This window comes from Anomaloglossus baeobatrachus, chromosome 2 (genome assembly GCF_048569485.1).
Source record: "Anomaloglossus baeobatrachus isolate aAnoBae1 chromosome 2, aAnoBae1.hap1, whole genome shotgun sequence".
Lineage (NCBI taxonomy): Eukaryota > Metazoa > Chordata > Amphibia > Anura > Aromobatidae > Anomaloglossus > Anomaloglossus baeobatrachus.
The window spans coordinates 397103494-397123448 of record NC_134354.1 but is presented as its reverse complement, the minus strand read 5'-3'; the positions used below and the strand labels follow the sequence as shown (position 1 = coordinate 397123448).

Here is a 19955-nt window from a genome sequence, read left to right as displayed (position 1 = left end):
GTGGTTCATCTTCTCACACATCCCATTAGTTTGGGCATGGTATGGCATGGTCTGGATCTTCTTGCACCCGTACAAGTGGCAAAACTCCTGGAACACTCTGCTTCAAAGGCCAGGCCCTGGTCCGTGAGCACCCTCTCCGGGTAGCCATGCGGTCGGCAAAAGTAGGGCTGGAAGGCCCTAGCTGCGGTACGGCCCGTCAAGTCCTTAACAGGGACAACCACCATGAACCTTGAGTAGTGGTACACAATGGTCAGGGCATAGGTATACCCGTTTCGGCTGGGCGTGAGCTTGACATGGTCCAAGGCGACCAACTCCAGCAGCTGGTTAGTGATGATTGGCTGCAGAGGGGCCTTTTGGCTGGCCTCGTCCCGCCTTCTCAGTGTACAGGGGCCACATTCTCGACACCAGGCCTCCACAGACTCCCGCATCCCACTCCAGTAGAACTGCTCCCTCAGCAACATTTCCAGCTTTTTCCAACCGAAGTGCCCTGCGCCATCATGGTAGGCCTGCAGGACCTTGGGAACGCTGGCCTGGGGGACCACCAGCTGGCGAACCTTCTCATGGGTTTTCGGGTTGATCAGCTCCCTATACAGCTTCCCTTGATGTAATTACAGCCGGTCTCTCTCCTTCCACAACCACTGAGCTTCTGAGGGTGCTGCGGGGTCCATCCTGAAAGAGCCCTGCACAATCATGGTTTTGACCAATTGCACTGCAGGTTCTTGGTCCTTGGCTTCTTGCCACCCTTGGCTGGGCAGTGGATCAAGGTTCACCTGCTGTTGGTTAACGCAGGGCTTCTCATCCCTGGGCCGATGGAACAAGGGTAGCTCAATTTCTTCAAGGTCATCGTCTTCCACCCCTTCATCGGGTAGGTGCGGCATCCGAGAGTGAATCCGCGTTGATGTTCTTGCGGCCAGCCCTATACTTGATGGTGAAATCGTAGTTGGACAGTCGAGCCATCCACCGCTGCTCTAGGGCACCCAGCTTAGCTGTATCCAGATGTGTCAACGGATTGTTGTCCGTGTAGGCAGTAAACTTCGCCGCCGTGAGGTAGTGCTTGAACCTTTCAGTTATTGCCCACACAAGGGCTAAGAACTCAAGTTTGAAGGAGCTGTAATTTTCGGGGTTCCTTTCCAGCAGAAAACTCCGGCCTGCGCATGCAATCACTTTCTCCTTCCCGTCCTGTACCTGGGACAGGACTGCACCCAGGCCCACATTGCTGGCGTCGGTGTAGAGGACGAACGGGAGGCCGTAATCTGGGTAGGCCAAGATTTCTTCCCCTGTCATGGCTGACATGATCTGGTGAAAAGACTCTTCGTGCTTCTCACCCTAGACAAACAGGGGCCCAGGGTCTCTCCCGTTCTTCGTCTGTCCCACGAGGAGGTCTTGCATAGGCGCGGCCATCTTCGTGTACCCCTTGATGAAACGTCGGTAGTAGCCCACCAGGCCCAGGAACTGCCTCATCTCCCTCACCGTGGTTGGTCGTGGCCAGCTCTGGATAGCAGCAACCTTCTCAGGATCTGGGGCTACACCTTCTGCGCTCACTACGTGTCCGAGGTACTGCACCTTGGGCTTCAGCAGGTGGCATTTGGAGGGCTTCAGCTTCATCCCGTACTTGGAGAGGGCCTCAAACACTTCTGACAGGTGCTCCAGATGGGTCTTGTACATCTTAGAATACACGATCACGTCATCCAAATATAACAGCACGGTCTCGAAGTTGAGATGCCCCAAGCAACACTCCATGAGCCGTTGGAAGGTCCCGGGGGTATTGCACAGCCCGAACGGCATACTGTTGAACTCGCAGAGTCCCATAGGAGTAGCAAACGCGGTCTTCTCACGATCCTCTGGTGCAACCGCCACCTGACAGTATCCACTGGTAAGGTCAAGGGTAGAGAAATAATTAGCAGTTTTTAGTGCAGCCAGCGACTCTTCAATGCGGGGGAGAGGATAGGCATCTTTATGCGTTATCTGATTGATCTTCCGGTAATCCACACACATTCTCATGGTGCCATCCTTCTTCTTTACCAGCACCAATGGAGCTGCCCAGGGACTATAACTATCCCGGATGACCCCTGCCTCCTTCATGTTCCTCAACATGTCTTTGGTGGGCTGGTGGGATCGGTCTATACCTTTCTTTAATGGGTGGATTTGTGCCTGTGGGGATATGATGTTGGACCCCCTTAATCCTCCCGAAGTCTAGCGGGTGCTTGCTGAAAATCGGCCCATATTTCTGTACCACCCTGTATACCTCGTCTTTGTGGTGTAGTGGGGTAGACTCAGTGCCGACATGTAACTCCCGGCACCACTCCTTTACCTGCATGGATGAGGTGTCACTGCTCATGTTGGGCGCAAGGGTAGTTGGGGTGGTTTCATGGATGGAGTGGGCGTCTATGGCGAACAGCTCAGCTATGGTGGCATAGCGGGGGAGCCTAACCTCTTCCTCCTCGCAATTCAGCACTCTCACAGGCACTCTCCCCTTCTTGACGTCAGTCACCCCCCCTGGCTGCCATTACTGTGGGCCAGTGCTCTGAAGGTGAGGGTTCCACCAACGCCAGGTAATCTTGTCCCTGGGGGCCTACTGCTGCCCTGCAACAAATCATCATCTAGCTCCTTGGCGGGACCACTAAAGGGGCTGCGTCCATCACCCGCACTCCACCAATCTCTCCACCCGTCAGGTTCACTTGCTGCCGCTGCAGGAGGGCCCAGATCTCACGCTGTAGTGCCCTCTGCCGACCCCCTCCTGCAGTGGCGGACAGCTGCTGCAACAGGCTCAACACTTCTCCCATACAGTGCTCAATCACGTTGGTCCCTAGGACCACTTTCGGGTTACAGTCACTGGGCTCATTCAGCACCGCAATCATCCCTTGGCGTTTCAGCTGGGTCCGTCCCACAGTCATGGTCACCTCTTTGAATCCCACCAGGGTCATAGGGAGCCCATTGGCCTCAATAATGGTCATGCTATCATCGGGAGGAGCAAGTTCACTATCGGCACAATATCGCTGGTATAATGAATAAAGCATAGTCGTTACCTGCGATCCGGTGTCCAACAGGGCCATGGTCGGGACGCCATCCACTGCCAGGGAGATGATGGGGCGACCTCCAACGTACCGGTCTCACCAATCAGTCGGGCCATGAGGGTCTACTCCTGAGAATTGGCCCTTGGCCTCAGGGGTTGCTCGTTTAACGGGCATTGCCTACAGTAATAGCCAGGCTTGTTATACTTTTAGCAAATACAGTTAGGTCCAGAAATATTTGGACAGTGACACAAGTTTTGTTATTTTAGCTGTTTACAAAAACATGTTCAGAAATACAATTATATATATAATATGGGCTGAAAGTGCACACTCCCAGCTGCAATATGAGAGTTTTCACATCCAAATCGGAGAAAGGGTTTAGGAATCATAGCTCTGTAATGCATAGCCTCCTCTTTTTCAAGGGACCAAAAGTAATTGGACAAGGGACTCTAAGGGCTGCAATTAACTCTGAAGGCGTCTCCCTCGTTAACCTGTAATCAATGAAGTAGTTAAAAGGTCTGGGGTTGATTACAGGTGTGTGGTTTTGCATTTGGAAGCTGTTGCTGTGACCAGACAACATGCGGTCTAAGGAACTCTCAATTGAGGTGAAGCAGAACATCCTGAGGCTGAAAAATAAGAAAAAATCCATCAGAGAGATAGCAGACATGCTTGGAGTAGCAAAATCAACAGTCGGGTACATTCTGAGAAAAAAGGAATTGACTGGTGAGCTTGGGAACTCAAAAAGGCCTGGGCGTCCACGGATGACAACAGTGGTGGATGATCGCCGCATACTTTCTTTGGTGAAGAAGAACCCGTTCACAACATCAACTGAAGTCCAGAACACTCTCAGTGAAGTAGGTGTATCTGTCTCTAAGTCAACAGTAAAGAGAAGACTCCATGAAAGTAAATACAAAGGGTTCACATCTAGATGCAAACCATTCATCAATTCCAAAAATAGACAGGCCAGAGTTAAATTTGCTGAAAAACACCTCATGAAGCCAGCTCAGTTCTGGAAAAGTATTCTATGGACAGATGAGACAAAGATCAACCTGTACCAGAATGATGGGAAGAAAAAAGTTTCGAGAAGAAAGGGAACGGCACATGATCCAAGGCCCACCACATCCTCTGTAAAACATGGTGGAGGCAATGTGATGGCATGGGCATGCATGGCTTTCAATGGCACTGGGTCACTTGTGTTTATTGATGACATAACAGCAGACAAGAGTAGCCGGATGAATTCTGAAGTGTACACTTATCTGTCAGAATGTAATTAATGTAATTTTTTCAGAGTGTAAGGTTACCGTGGTATCGGTTTTTATGTAAATCAATTTAATTGAGATATTCAAGAGATAGGAAATGTACGACCCTCTCCGTCAAATGTCTCGAGCCATCAGCACATAATAAAGGTAAGAGGAGGCTTTAGTTAATCTTTCCTTATTCTTACCCTATCATGGTATATTCCTACCTAGCAATGCAGCACATCCTTAGTTAAACAATGTCCCCATTCCTCAGCGGCTTTCCCTTTTTTTCTTTTCCTATCTCTCTCTCAAAAAAATTCTCAAGATCTCATCTCAACGCGTTTCACTCCATTTTAATGGTGGACGGAGTTCATCAGGAGATTTTTTTCTTTTTTCATCTTGGCACAGTAGCCTCCTTAGATGTTGTAGCCTCCAGGGATCAGAATGGTATGAAAAAAATCTCCTGATGAACTCCGTCCACCATTAAAATGGAGTGAAACGCGTCGAGTTGAGATCTTGAGAATTTTTTTGATTATCGGATGTATCTAGGCACCCCATAACAAGGAATGACAGATAAGTGTTAATCTATTGCTAAACCCTATTGCTCTTATCTAATAAAAAGGTCCTTGTGACTGATACCCTGTGATTGTGAATAGGGAATTTAGGGCTTATTAGGGGAAGCCGCCGAGGAATGGGGGCATCGAAAAAATAAGGATGAACTCAATTGCTAGGCAGGAGAAAGAGGATTGAGGGATAATTTAGTGAATTTTTCAGCAATTATTAATACATCCTGGAGATATAAATACTCCTGTTTATGCTGCTGTTTTTCCTTATAGGTACATCTAAATCTGGGTGTCTAGATACATTAGGTGATATTGGTTAAGTTTTTTTGAGAGGCCTTTCAAATACAATTGAAAAGGGGAGATAGGAAAAGGAAAAGGGAAAGCCGCCGAGGAATGGGGGCATCGTTTAACTAAGGATGTGCTCCATTGGTAGGCAGGAATATACCATGATAGGGTAAGAATAAGGAAAGATTAACTAAACCTCCTCTTACCCTTCTTATGTACTGATGGCTCGAGACATTTGACGGAGAGGGTCGTACATTTCCTATCTCTTGAATACCTCAATTAAATTGATTTACATAAAAAACGATACCATGGTAACCTTAGACTATGAAAAAATTTTTACTGCTTTTTTGTTTTTGGTGAAAAATTTTTTTTTAATGCATATTAATAAAAATTAAGTTTTATCAATAGTAAAAAGTATATTCTGTCACAACGCTGAGTCTTGTATACTTACCTAGAATTTCCTTCTGAAACATTCTGCTTTCTCCCCACTAATAGGCTTGCTGGAGGCAAAGGAAGCAAATTGTAACCTGTGTTTGGTAGAACTATTGCCTAGACAGCTAGCTCTTTGCTATTGCCATTTTTTTCTTTTAGCATATATTTTGTACACAAGTATAATTAATGGTTCTGAACATTTTGAACCACAGTTATTCAATCCTTGACAAAGAAGACTGAGTAAGAAATGCTAGCTAGGTGTACATGACATACAAAAGCCTAATGGAAGAACAGCCATAGTATTGGCATGGCATGTATTCATCTCAAGTAGTTATGGGAGGTCCCGGACTGTTAAAAGTCTGTATCCCCGTAATTTCAAAGGTACCTGGGTGCGGGGTGTTTGATCCAGATCTGGCACTCAAGAAATTAAAAAAATTAAAGGAAAACTCAAGAAAATAAGAATGAAGTGAGTGCTTCAAACTTACTAAGGCTCCGTTGCGGCTGTACACTGCTCCTGCGGCCTCTCCATGACTTCCTGGGCCGCTCATTAGGCTCATCTATATGCATTGTTTTCCCTACCCATTGGCATCTGTGATTGGTTGCAGTCAGACGCGCCTCCAGCCTGTGTGACAACGTCTATATGGAGAGAAGGTATGCACACCAGTGACTATGTAAGGGGAATATATGAAAAGCAGAAACTGCTGTGTGAATACGGACATGAAAAATCCAATAGCTATATGTAAGAGTGAAAATATGAAAAATGGAATCTGCATTACTGCCATGAACATATGAATAAAGAGAAATTTATCTATTGAATTGATCAATGCAACAGAACCCTAACACTACGCCAAAGTATTTCTCTACGTTGGGGTCCCTAGCTTGTGTGTGTCCTCTCATGCAGTTAAAAAACTTACCGTGTTGGGAAGCTGAGACCTAGGCTATATATGCGTATAATGTGGACTGGCAATAGGTGTGGTGGGGCCGGGTTCACAAACGAAAGACTACAAATAAATTAAGAAATAACGTCTGGAACACCAATTCTGAGTCTGAACTGGGTGCAAAAACCTAAAAAATATACACTATATGGAGAGAAGGTATGCACACCAGTGACTATGTAATGGGAATACATGGAATAGCAGAAACTGCTGTGTGAATACTGACATGAAAAATCCAATAGCTATATGTAAGAATGAAAATATGAAAATAGAATCTGCATTACTGCCATTGAACATATGAATAAAGAGAAATTTAGCTATTGAATTGATCAATGCAATAGAGCCCCAACACTACGCCAAAGTATTTTTTAGGTTTTTGCACTCAGTTCAGACTCAGAATTGGTGTTCCAATATAAGTATTTAAATATATGAATAAATCAGTGTATCCCCATAAATATCACCATAAAGATCCAAAAAGGTAAGTATAGATAAATAACATAACAGACAACAAGTGTGTCAGAAATAGCAGCAAAATATAGATATAAAAAAGGCAAGTGCCTAAATGTGAACACAATTACCAGTCCAGAGAGCTACACGTGGGGGCCGGGTTTTTGACGCAGCCGAAGCAAACAAAGTATTTCATGTGAAATGTGTGATGGGTGCGGCGGGACCCAGCCTTCACGTGTGGCTCTCTGGACTGGTAATTGTGTTCACATTTAGGCACCTGCCTTTTTAACACACGTGGTCAAAATTGTTGGTACCCCTCGTTTAATGAAAGAAAAAAAACCAATGGTCACAGAAATAACTTGAATCTGACAAAAGTAATAAATAAAAAATCTATCAATATGAACAAATGAAAGTCAGACATTGCTGCTTTTCTACTTCCACAGAATTTAAAATAAAAATAAAACTCATGAAATAGGCCTCAACAGAAATGATGGTTCCCTCTTTAACTTAATATTTTGTTGCACAACCTTTTGAGGCAATCACTGCAATCAAACAATTCCTATAACGGTCAATGAGACTTCTGCACCTCTTGACAGGTATTTTGGCCACTCCTCAAGAGCAAATTTCTGCGACTGAGACCAAGCTTTCTGACACTGGGCAGCACATTTCTCTCTAGATCCCTTGACAGTCTTGGGATTTCTTTGTACCCTGCACAGATTCATGACACCCTATGCCAGATGCAGCAAAGCAGCCCCAGAACATTATTGAGCCTCCTCCATGTTTCACGGTATTGACAGTGTTCTTTTCTTGATATGCTTCGTTTTTCCATCTGTAAACATAGACCTGATGTGCCTTGTCAAAAAGTTCCACTTTTGTTTCATCTGTCCATATGACATTCCTCAAGAAGCTTTGTAGCTTGTCAACATGTAGTTTGACAAATTCCAGTCTGGCTTTTTTTTAGGATTTTTTTTCAACAATGGTGTCCTCCTTGGTCGTCTCCCATGAATTCCACTTTGGCTCAAACAATGACAGATGCTGCAATCTGAAACTGATGTTCCTTGAGCTTGTGTCATGATCTAGGTCTGTATCGGCCACTGTGGTTTGATTATTTCACCCTGTTCTGGCCTAATCATGTCAGGGGTTAACTCCTCCCTGCCTCACTGCGGTTTCTGGGACACTATATCCTGGTGCTGCATCTCCGATTCAGTCCTAGTGATAGTTTATGCTCTGCAGCGTGTGCTACTGGCTCTGGTGAGTTACCTGACCTGTCCTGCCTCCCAGCTAATTTGTTCTGACCCGTACTCTCCTCCGTTCGTCTGTCTCTCCCGGTCCCTGACTACTCGCTCCTGTCTACTGTGCACTCTTCCCTGTCTGTCTTATCCCGGTCCCGACCTGCTTGTCCTCCTTCCTTGTTTTTACTTGGACTTCCCAGCATCTGACCTGTATCCTCGTTCCTTCGGCTCCATCTCTCCCCTCTGTTGCATATTGACTTCCTAGCTTCCGAACCTCGGCTATCACCTGACCATGATTTGATTATCCCTGTGCTATTGACGAGATTTTCTGCTGCTGACTTGAGTTACTGACTACTCTACTGCTCTCTGGTGGTTTGCCTGCTAACTGCACTGTGAAGGTATACTGCTTGTAGTTTCAGCGTCTCCCTTAGTACAGTGTGACAGCTTCAAGTGCACCTTTAATCTCCTTAGAAGTTTTTCTGGGCTTTTTTGTTACCATTCGTATTAGCCATCTCTTTGATTTGTCATCAATTTTCCTCCTGCGGCCATGTCCAGGGCTACAGTCCCATGGATCTTAAATTTCTGAATAATATGTGCAACTGTAGTCTCAGGAATATCAAGCTGCTTGGAGATGGTCTTATCACATGCTTGTCGATAATTTTCTTTCTAATCTCCTGAGAGAACTCTTTCCTGCACTTCCTCTGGTCCATGTTGAGCGTGGTACACAACATGTCACCAAATAGCACAGTGAGTATCTGTAGCCCTATATACAGACCCACTGACTGATTGAAAGATTGTAGACACCTGTGATGCTAATTAGTGGACACGTCTCCTTTTTCACATTATTTTCAGGGGTACCATCATTTCTGTCCAGGGCCATTTCATGAGTTTTATTTTTTTAAAAACTCTGTGGTTGAAAAGCAATGCCTGACTTTCATTTATTCATTTTCATAGATTTTTTTTATTATTACTTTTGTCAGATTCAAGTTATTTCTGTGACCATTGTGGGTTTTTCTGTAATTAAATGAGGGGTACCAACAATTTTGACCACGTGTGTATGTCTAGATTTTGCTACTATTTCTGACACACTTATGTCTGTTGTGTTATTTATCTATACTTACCTTAATTGCAGTCTGTGTTTGGTAGCACTAGTGCCTGGACAGCTGGCGCCAGTGGCGGTGGTGCTCTTGCAACTGCTAGCAGCTCCCACATTTTTTGCCATGTTATAGGTTTTTGTTTTTTTTTTTTTGCTGCCTCATCCATTGCCATTGTGACTTTTCCCTTTACTATACATTTTGTACAGCACTATAAATAACATCTGACAATGTTTTCAACCCCAATTATGCAATCCTTGTCAAATGTGGCAGCAGGCCACAGTATAGGTGGGGTGTGTACAGTTGTCAAATTGTATCAACAAAATTCAACCCTCTTTCCAAAATTGGCATAATATGAAATGTTAGGTAGGTACACAAAGTGCTAGCATCCTCGCCAGGCTGCTGCAGTAGTGTAGTGTATGAGGATGTCAAAATAATCTAGTAAAGCAGATATGCAGAAAAGAATAGTTTGCAAAACACTATGTGAGGTAGACAGATGAACAGTCGAATGTCTAGATTTTGGGGAATGTTCCTTTCTATATTGCTAAAAAAAAATATTACCCCTTCACAAAATCTATAGTACAAGAAATGCAAAAACAGTACAGTCGCTTGTGACACATTGTTTGAAACTGATTTCATTTTTTTTTCTCTATAAAACATATTGTGCTGTCTTGCTTCTGCTTTCTGGTTAATTAAGAATGAAGAAAAAACACATAAAAGCTTGGTTCTCCTCAAGGAGAAATTTTAATTTCAATAGGGGCAGATGTGTATTACCTGGTCACAGAAATTATAAATTTAATAGAGCTGTGCATCTCCGCAATTGATCACATTCAGCCACCGCCTGCACTTGGATCAGCCATCATTATAAAAGTACAGGACAACCCCCTAAAAATCACCCTATAATTGCTGCTGCATTGCCAGCTTATGCTTTTACATAGGCTAAGGCTATGATAGTTAACTGTTTGTCTCCGCTATACCATGTGATGTGATAGCTGCAAGGTATTATGGTGAAGCCTGCGCGGTCATGCCTAAGGTCATGTCAGCCTTCTGTGACTGATGCAATCTTCTGCAATGTGTAAAAAGGCTGATTTGCACAAATCAAATTGGAAATTACTTGAATTTGACAGAACCTGTGGACTTCATAAAATTCTACTCAAATATGATTTATATCAAATCAATTCAATCATCTCTTATCAAAACTGTGAGATTCTCAGTTAATGGGAACCTGTCAGCAGGTTTTAATATGAAATATGAAGACCGCATACTGTAGGGATTAAAACACAGATTTCGGTGATGTGTCTCTTATCAGGGTGTGTGCCTTTGCTTACTGCTAATGATTGTTTTAGCACCAGGACATTTTCATTGCTCAGACAATATTGTCTCGTGCCTGGTAGTCTGACCACATCCCCTCCTGTGATAAACGTTTACATTTTCTAAGTAACTACATGATTTTCTTTCAACTGTATTCTGTAAATGTCAAACAATTTATTATGTTTATGTTTCTCGTTTGTATAATGTGTCATTATGTTTGTTTTTAAACAGATGATGAAATTTGCATGGGACAGCTATAAGAGATATGCTTGGGGAGAAAATGAGCTGCGTCCAGTAACTAGAGATGGACATTTTGGAAGCCTATTTGGTAAGGTTTTTGTCATTAAAAACATCTTACATGTAACCTTTAGATTATTTCCAAGTAATACTATAATATACCGAAGAGTAAAAGGGTAACAATGTTTTGAACTTTTGACTTTCAGGCACCATATCTAACCATCGACTACAGCTTCGAATGTGAGGCTACCTTCATCCTATAGACAATCATCTTGGTATTTCATACATACGGCTTGCAACTATTTAGCATATGATTAGTGCAGATTCTTGTTATCTCACTGCATTGTTACTGTTTTGCTCCTGGTGGTGTAAAAATATTTTTTCTATCTTTATGCTACTGTGCCGCCCCTGCAGCAGTTGAACTGTTCGGATCCGGGATTTGCTGTGGCTCGAGGGTCCCCGGACTCGGGGCTCCGCGGCCGCTCAATTAAAAAAAAGGGGAAGATATTTACAGGGGAAAGTTCGTGACACCACCCGTGGTGTGCGGTAAGGGAGTACCGCGCTAGCGATGGGAGTAACCGTGAAAGATGGAGTGGCGCAGCCAGATGGTGATCCTTCCACGGGTAGGGGAGGCTCCGGGACTCTGGAGATAAGTGGCGGATAGTGTTGTGCAGGCTATGCGGGCAGGCAGGACCCGGGGAGGCAAGTATACTCACTCAGGCTGTGAAAATGTTGGTGCAATCATTAAGCAGACTCTGACACAGAAGTAAACCAAGTCTCTGAGTGCCGCTGCCACTCTGGGGAGCTCGTCAGGGTGTCCGTCCCCGCTGGTATTGCTTAGTGGTCTGGAGCCTTCCTCTATACACAATTGTGTAGATGTTCCTGAGTGACCGTTAGGCCGGAAGCTGTCAGGGTCCCGCTCCCTATATTGATATAATGGAGCTGTGCTCTCAATGGCTGACACTTGGGATTTCAGTGGGCTGCATAAGCTGGAAGGCCTTATCCCCCTCGTTATGTTGATGCCTTCGATCTCTGAGCTCTTGGGGAAAGTTCATAAAGAGATTATACTCCGCAGGTGAATTATCAGGTTGCGTGAAGCTACTCCCTGATCTAGGGTCCTGTACCCCGCCGTGCTCGGTACAGGTCCGGTTACTGGACTTCTAGTGCCGACCGTTCTACAAAACTAAGTCCGTTACACCTCCTCCAATACCTTGCGACCGGGTCGCCGACTCCTCTGGTCTCAGACCACCGTCTGTGACCCAACTAAAGTCACACAGGGAGCTCCAACTCCCCCAGCTCCTCACTCTTTGAGGGCTACTCTCAAAACTGACTTCCTTCTCCCCACCAGTCTGCCTGACCCCTAGGTGGGTGGCCTTATTCCAGCTAGACCACCCACTGGTGTGCCTGACAGGGTGTGGTGTGAGGTATGGTTAGGATTTGAGTGCTGATGGAAGTAATACCAGTAGTTAGGATCCCATAACTATGGAGGGTGGGTTCTTCACCATGAGATACAGGGGTGCAGTTCCCTGTGACACCCTGATAGAGTCAGAGGTGTCACACTACAAATTCAATCTGCTCTCACACTCCCTAATAGCTCAGTGTGTTATCAGATTGATTCCCAAGCGAAAGGTCACTTGTTGGAATCGAGGAGCAGCCATGAAGAAGATTTCCCAAGAAAAGAGAAACATCATCATCCAGCTCATCAATAGCGGTCTCTCGGACAAGAAAATTGCCAAACTGCATCATATCAGTGCCATGACAGTTGAAACAATATAAAATAGTCCATCCATCCATTCTAAAGCCAAGAGGTGGATTTGGATTTCGAGGCAATATATCAGGCTCCTCACAAGATCTATCAGTTCTGTTGCGACAAACACGGCAGTGCAGGTGCCTTGTCACATACTCCTATATGAGCACTGTGGAATGCAAATTAAACAAGTCTGGAATGGTGACCCGAAAAATAAGAAGCCTCGACTTCAATATCATCATAAGAAGCTTCTGCTCGAGTTTGCAAAAATGTACGAAAAGTTCACAGTAGAAAATTGGAAATGGGTAATTTGCCGCGATGAGACAAAGTCAAAAGACTAGGCTCTGATGGGTGCAAATGAGTGTGGAAGAAACAAGGGAAAAGGGGACAAACAATTCGAGAAATTGAAGGACTTGTCAAGTTCAGTGGAGGAAGCCCGATGATGTAGCGTTGTTTCACAGTCAAAGGTGTTAGATATTGACCACATCGATTTTTTTTGGGCGCAGAAACTCTCAAAATCCTTCTCAAATACTCAAAACTTGGCTCTACAAATGTATTCATGTAAATACCCCTTTAAAGTTGTTTGCAGAACTTTAGATTGGTTCAGTATGACAATGTGACCCTTCTATCAAAAAATATTGTGCAGCCTGCTGTAGTGGATGGTGAGATATGGAGACTGAAAATCAAAAGTTCAAAACATTGTTACTCTTTTGTTCGTCAGTGTATATATTAAAATATTTAACACTAATACAATGTTGTTAACTCTTCTACTTATGGTATAAACAGCCATGACAACCAGACCATGAATGTCAACTAATAGACATACTGAGAAATATCTAGCTTGATAGATAAGTTTATAAAGATAAACTTACATTGATTAATAAATGTATAAATACTTTCAGGCCAGAAAAGTCCACCTCGCATTATGCCATCTTCAGCATATTGAGAAAAAAATAATAGCAGTGCAGCTTATTAGCGCTTACCTATGTAGTTCAAGTTAAATCAAACTCTTTATTTGATAAAAACTTTCCAATTGCTCCCTGTTGTAATATATTCAGTGTGCTGAAAGTGCAAATGATACACTGCTCAAAGACTGTCAAGATTCAACAAGAAGACCGGAAAGATTACATCAGCCAAGCATGACTTCAGCATTGGTTACAGCCGAGATACAGAAATAGTTATGCCTGTATCTTTTTGCTAAATGTAATGCTTTTATTTCTCCAGAAGAGAAAAGGTGAGGTCATATATTGTATATGAAAAACATCCGTCCAGGCACAAATTCCTGTAGTTACCGCAAGTATTGGCACTCACAGGTGTCCAGAATGAGTGGGAGTTGTTATAGTGAGTATAGGAAGGTCTAGAATCTGGATAGCTCATAGTCATTTTTTACCCTTTAGTGCCAAAATATTTAAAGGTACAAAACTATCATTTTGGTTCCTTTACCGCTAACCCTGGGTTTCCAGTGTAAACTTCAAGTATTTGGGTTCCCGAGCACCTGTGCTTTTTACATGTTGGAGGGGGGAATTATTTTGGTGTACCCTAAATTTCAAAAGTCACTGAAACTTCCTTTCCCTATACCCCCTATTCCCAGCTTATCCGTATACAATTTTTCCTATTAGATTTCCTAAAATAGAAAATCTAATAAAAATGATTAAAACAAAAGTCAATGAAATTGAGACACATCCTACATAGATATCAAAGTACAAGAAAGCATCCAAACGGAGAAGTGAACAGTTTTTCTTCCATGTTATCACTTACTGGGTGTGCACTAGACTGGAAGAGGAATTATATATACACTTTTGTTTAAGTTTGTAGAATCCTAAAGTGTTCCAAACTGGTAGCACCCACTGTATATTTGTGATAGGCACCAAATATACAATTGTGGGTATTCATGGGCCCTAAATATACCATTGTGGGTATTATTCAAGAAGTGCATATTCTGAATTTCAGGCCAATTTTAGGAAGTGATTGGAATGCAAAAGTTGGAGTTGGCTTAAAGCATCAATTCATTCTAATGTTCACTAATTCTAGTGTAAGAAGCAGACGTAGAAAGCAAAAAAAAAAAATGGTACAGATTACAAAATATACAAAGTTTTTGATAAAGTTTGTGATAACAGTCCTGGATTTTACAATCATGTTATTTTAAACTTTATACTCTGCTCTGCTAAATAATATCTTTATTTTATCATTATCATGGTTGAAACCCTGATTTTCTTATGTAAAGGTCTAGATTTATCTATCTATCTATCTATCTATATATATATATACATATATATATATATAGATAGATAGATAGATAGATAACTTATAAAATGTGTCAGGAATGACTAATTACTGTTATTTTATTGAGAGTGATGCTGTATATACATTATGCGCCCATGCTCCCTCCAGTGGAGGCTACAGGCATTTAGAGTTTTGCCATTTAACTGCTTATCTGAGTAAGTGATTTTTAGCTTTATAAGAAAAGCTAATGCATCATAAATTAAAACATTTTGTCACGAGGGTCTCCTGTCCTTGGGAAACTCTGGGGTTTAAACGTATTTGCTTTCTTTTGGTGCTGCAAGGGCTAGTTTCTTTTCCTTGCTGGTAGTTCCTTGTCAGTTCAATCTCAGGAGCAGCCAATTTGTGGACACTAACTTTCCCTTTAAATAGTCCCATGTTCCATCACTTGACGCCAATTATAGAATATCATCATTCTGAAGTGAGCACTGTGGAGGGAGGAAGTCTTTTGAAGTTGCTGGAGTTGAGTTTCTTGCAGACCTGGTGTTTAGCTGCAATAGTTGGTGTATACCTTTTTTGTCTATGTCCCCCTGTCTCTCTCCCTTCCTCTGTGTCTTATTATTGTAGTGGTGACATTTAGTGCTCTCACCAGCCTTGGCACTATTCAGGGTGAGTGGAGGGACAGGTAAGTACTAGGCACGTGATGGCAACAAGGGGAAGGACTCGTATAGGGACATTGGGGGAGCTCAGGGTTCAGACACAGGTTAGTGTCAAGACGTGACCCATTCCCCGCTCCTTATCATTAGGGCCTCCCTTTCCTTCTCCATCCCCATTATGACCTCTGTGTTGTGCTGTGCATTGGGTGTTCCCTTGCCCAAGTGTGACACATTATAAATAAGATTGATACCATTGGTTGTGCAAGAAAAAATCAGAAGTCTCTTCTTTGACATAGGTAAATTTGCCACGACTTTTAATAGGCACTTGCGTTCAAGTCCAAAGCATTTTTCTCAGAGTAGAGGACAGTGTTGATATAATATTTTATGACTGTACTGTGTGATTATTGCATAGGATTTGGAGCTGGTTAGGTCTTTGTTATATTTTGCATTTGTTATGTCTTGAGAGAACTTGGCCTAATCTCCTTGTCGGCATATGGCCAAAACATTTATTGATTTAGTTACTTCATAATTAACAATTGTTGTGGGGCCATCTCCAAGTGTTCTTTGTAATGTCTTGTGAGACTAAATATTTGCATACAAGATTTGTGTCCAGAAAGTTTTTTTGCAACCATTTGCTGAGGCAATGTATACTGTATTTATTTATTATTATTTAGAGTTGTGGCCAAAGGTTTTGAGACTGATACAAGTTTTCACATGATTTGCTGCTTCAATCCTTTTAGATCTTTTAGTCAGATGTTGGTATTATTACTAAAGAACAATTTTAAACTTTTATTGACAAATACGTCAAGTACCGTATATGCAAACACTCAATACTTATATTGTTGAGCCTTATTTTTCAAGACTTCTGCAATTTGCTCTAACATGCTAAATATCAGCTTGTCGGCCAAATTCTGACTGATGGCAACAGACACTTGTCGAATCAGAGCTTGTAGTTTATCACAATTTCTGTGTTTTTGTTTGTCCACAACTTTTGAGGCTCGACCACAGGTTTTCAAGTTTCCTGGACATTGTCCCAAAATATCAATTTATTTTGTGCATCGAGCCACTTAGCCATCACTTTTTCTTTGTGATATGATGCTCCAACATATTGGAAAAAGCATTGTTCCTCACCAAATTTTTCCTGAATTGTTGGGAGAAATCTTACTTTTCTTTCTTTTTTTTTTGTTATATAATGCTAACATATTCCGCAACTCTTTACATACATCAGGAACACTGTCCCTATTGGGGCTCACAATCTAAATTCCCTATCTGTATGTCTTTGGAGTGTGGGAGGAAACCACAGAACTCAGTGGAACCCCCTGCAATCACGGGGAGAACAAACAAACTCCTTTCAGATGTTGTCCTTGGTGGGATTAGAACCCAGGACCCCAGCGCTGCAAGACTGCAGTGATAACCACTGAGCCACCGTGCCACCCTAGAATTGCTCTTGGAAGATGTTTAGACCATTCTTTATTCAGGGCAATGTTCTTAGGAAAAAAATTTGAGTGAGCCCACCCTCTTGGCTGAAAGCATCCCCTTACATAAATGATCTGAGGATGCTTTACTGTTGGCATGTCACAGACCTTATGGCGGTGTTCACCTTTTCTTCTTCAGACAACCAGTCTTACAGATAACCCAAACAGTCTGAAGGGGGCTTCATCAGAGAAAATAATTTTGGAGGAAGCAGCGGGATTCTAGTTATTTTCTCCTATGGAATCCTCTTTATACTGTTTGCAACATATCAAAGAATGATTGAAAACTGGGGCTCAATCTTGATAAAGCAAGTTGTCCAACAAAAATTGTGATAAACCAAGCCATGATTAGGCAATAAGGAGTTGCCCTCAGTCAGGATTTTTCCTAGAAGCAGATATCCATCCAGCATGCCAGGCTGAAATTCAGTAAAATAAGGGTTCACATTGTAAATGTTGAGTCTTTGTATAACTTTGATGTATTGTCAACAAAACAAAACATTTATAACTGTACTTCAGTAACCATAGAATTATCTGACTAAGGTCTAAAAACACTAAAGGATCAGATTTGGGAAAACCAACAATTATGTCAGTCTCAAAACTTCAGGTCTTGAGTATATGTAATGCTCAGCATTAATGAGTACAGCCCCTTAAGTAAGATTGTGATCAATATCTAATTGAACACAATAATTTCCAACATTTTGAAAAGGCTAAGATCTTCAGTTTTACTCAAATTAGTTGATGCCATGATTTTTAAGGACATCACAACGTCTTCTAGACATGGAATGAACAAGTTGGTGACATATTGTAACATCTATCTTTTCCATTCTTCAAGAACGACCTCTTTTAAAAATTTCCGGCAGCAGGTTGTCCAGATGAAGGTTGATCCTATCAGCCAGAGCAAGAGAAGTTGGTTATTCCAAGTCTGTAATTTTGAGAATATTGCATTGATGTTGTAAAACATCACTAACTTTTTCAAGTCCCCCAAGAAGGCTGGTCTCCCTTGAAAGACAAATGCATGAGAGGACAGGCTAATGCAGAGAATGTCCATGGGTAATTGTTTCAACACTGCAGCTTAAATTGCTCTTCAGTTCAGCACTGAAAAGGGTAAGGATCTGTATTGTCATACAGTGTCACAATGTTTAAGAGCATTTGGACAGAAAACTCACTCTACAATGACCAAACCTATCATTAGCAGAAATAATCAAAAAGCTAGACTCACCCTTGGTGAGGAGCATGTCATGTGGACAGCGAAGAAGTGGTCTACAGTTCATTTTAGTGATGAAAGCGAGCATGTCATGTGGACAGCGAAGAAGTGGTCCACAGTTCATTTTAGTGATGAAAGCAAGTTTAATTTGTTTGGGTCTGATGGGAAACATTATGTTCATCGACAAACTGGGGAAAGACTGAACCCAATGTGTATTAAGAAGTCAGTGAAAGCTAATGGAGGAAGTGTCATGGCTTGGGGAATGTTTTCTGCAGCATGAGTTGGACCTCTCATACAGCTACATGGCAGAATGAATGTAAGTGTGTATCAGAACCTTCTTCAACAACATGTGGTTACTAAAGGCCGCTTTGCATGCTACGATATATCTAACGATATGTCGTCGGGGTCATGTCATTAGTGACGCACATCCGGCCTCGTTTGACATATCGTAGCGTGTAACACAAATGAGTGACTGTGAACAAGCAAAAATACTCACCGTATCGTTGCTTGTTGACACGTCGCTCATTTTCAAAAAATTGAATGCCCTTCTGTGCTCCAGTTGTTCATCGTTCCCGAGGCATCACACGTCGCTCCATGTGACACTTCGGGAACGATGAACTGCAGCTTACCTGCGGCCGCTGGCAATGCGGAAGGAAGGAGGTGGGCAGGATGTTTACGTCCCGTTCATCTCCGCCCCTCCGCTTCTATTGGCCGGCCGCTGTGTGATGTCGCTGTGACGCCGAACGTCCCTCCCCCTTCAGGAAGTGAAAGTTCGCCGCCCACAGCGAGGTCTTTCGGGAGGTAAGTACATGTGACAGGGGTTTACGACTTTGTGCGCCACAAGCAACAAATTGCCCGTATCGCACAAACGATGGGGGCGGGAGCGATCGCACATGCGAACGCACGATAAATTGATACGTGTAAAGAAGGGTTTACTTGCGCTCATCCTTCAATCAGCCAGCAATTTTCATGCAGGACAATGCCCCCTGGCACACCACAAAACAGGTAAAGCATTTCCTTGAAACAGAAACTATTGAAACATTGAAATGGCCAGCCCAGAGTCCTGATCTAAGACAATAGAAAACCTTTGGAAAATCCTTGGTGACAAAATTATGGCCAAGAAACCCACAACAGTCAAAGAACTATGGAAGAGACTGGAAGAAGAGTGGACCAAAATCACACTAAGGCCCCCTTCACATGCACATCTCCGGTACGTGCAAAGTCCGTGCCCACATGTATCGGAGACACGGGCACACGTAAACCCATTAAACTCAATGGATTTATGTGCACGCACGTGTTCAGCCATTGACCCGTGCCTCCGTGGGGAGCATACATGAGCCCGTGTGCTCCATACGGAGGCATGTCCATTTTTCTCCGGCAGCACAGGTGTCACGCGGCCCGCACACATACCACATGTGACATGCGTCGGAGAAACACGTGTCATTATTTTAAAATAAAAAAAACACATACTCACCACCAGCCGTGCAGAATCTTCCGCTGCAAACAGTTGCTGGCGACCGCCGCACATTATGAGCGTGTTAAGGAAGTGGGCATGATGTCACGGCCGCTGATCTCTACCCCTCCGCTCGGCCGGAAGAAGCATCAGCGGGGAGTGGGTGGGGCTGGACCCGAAGATCAGTGCCCTTTACAGCAGCAAGTACCACGTGAGTATGCAAATTACCGGTTCTCCGTGTGTTATCGTGGATAGCCCACGTAGAACACACATTGCCCGCACGTACCGGAGACACGTACTTACCAAACGCAACACGCAAGGAAAATTCGTGTCTCGCGGCACGTGCGTGTGAAGGGGGCCTTAAGCAGTGGGAGCGACTAGTGATGTCCTGTCGCTACAGATATGCTGGAGTCATTCA

The 19955-nt window shown here is 43.2% G+C and overlaps 1 protein-coding gene across 1 annotated transcript in view; it reads left to right on the top strand.

The window, feature by feature from the left end:
• Positions 1-19955, top strand: part of LOC142291505 (mannosyl-oligosaccharide 1,2-alpha-mannosidase IA-like) — a 259237-nt gene that overhangs the window by 95612 nt on the left and 143670 nt on the right. The window contains exon 3 of the mRNA XM_075336074.1: positions 10780-10876. Coding sequence (XP_075192189.1) covers positions 10780-10876 — 97 coding nt within the window. The remainder of the gene's footprint in view (positions 1-10779; positions 10877-19955) is intronic.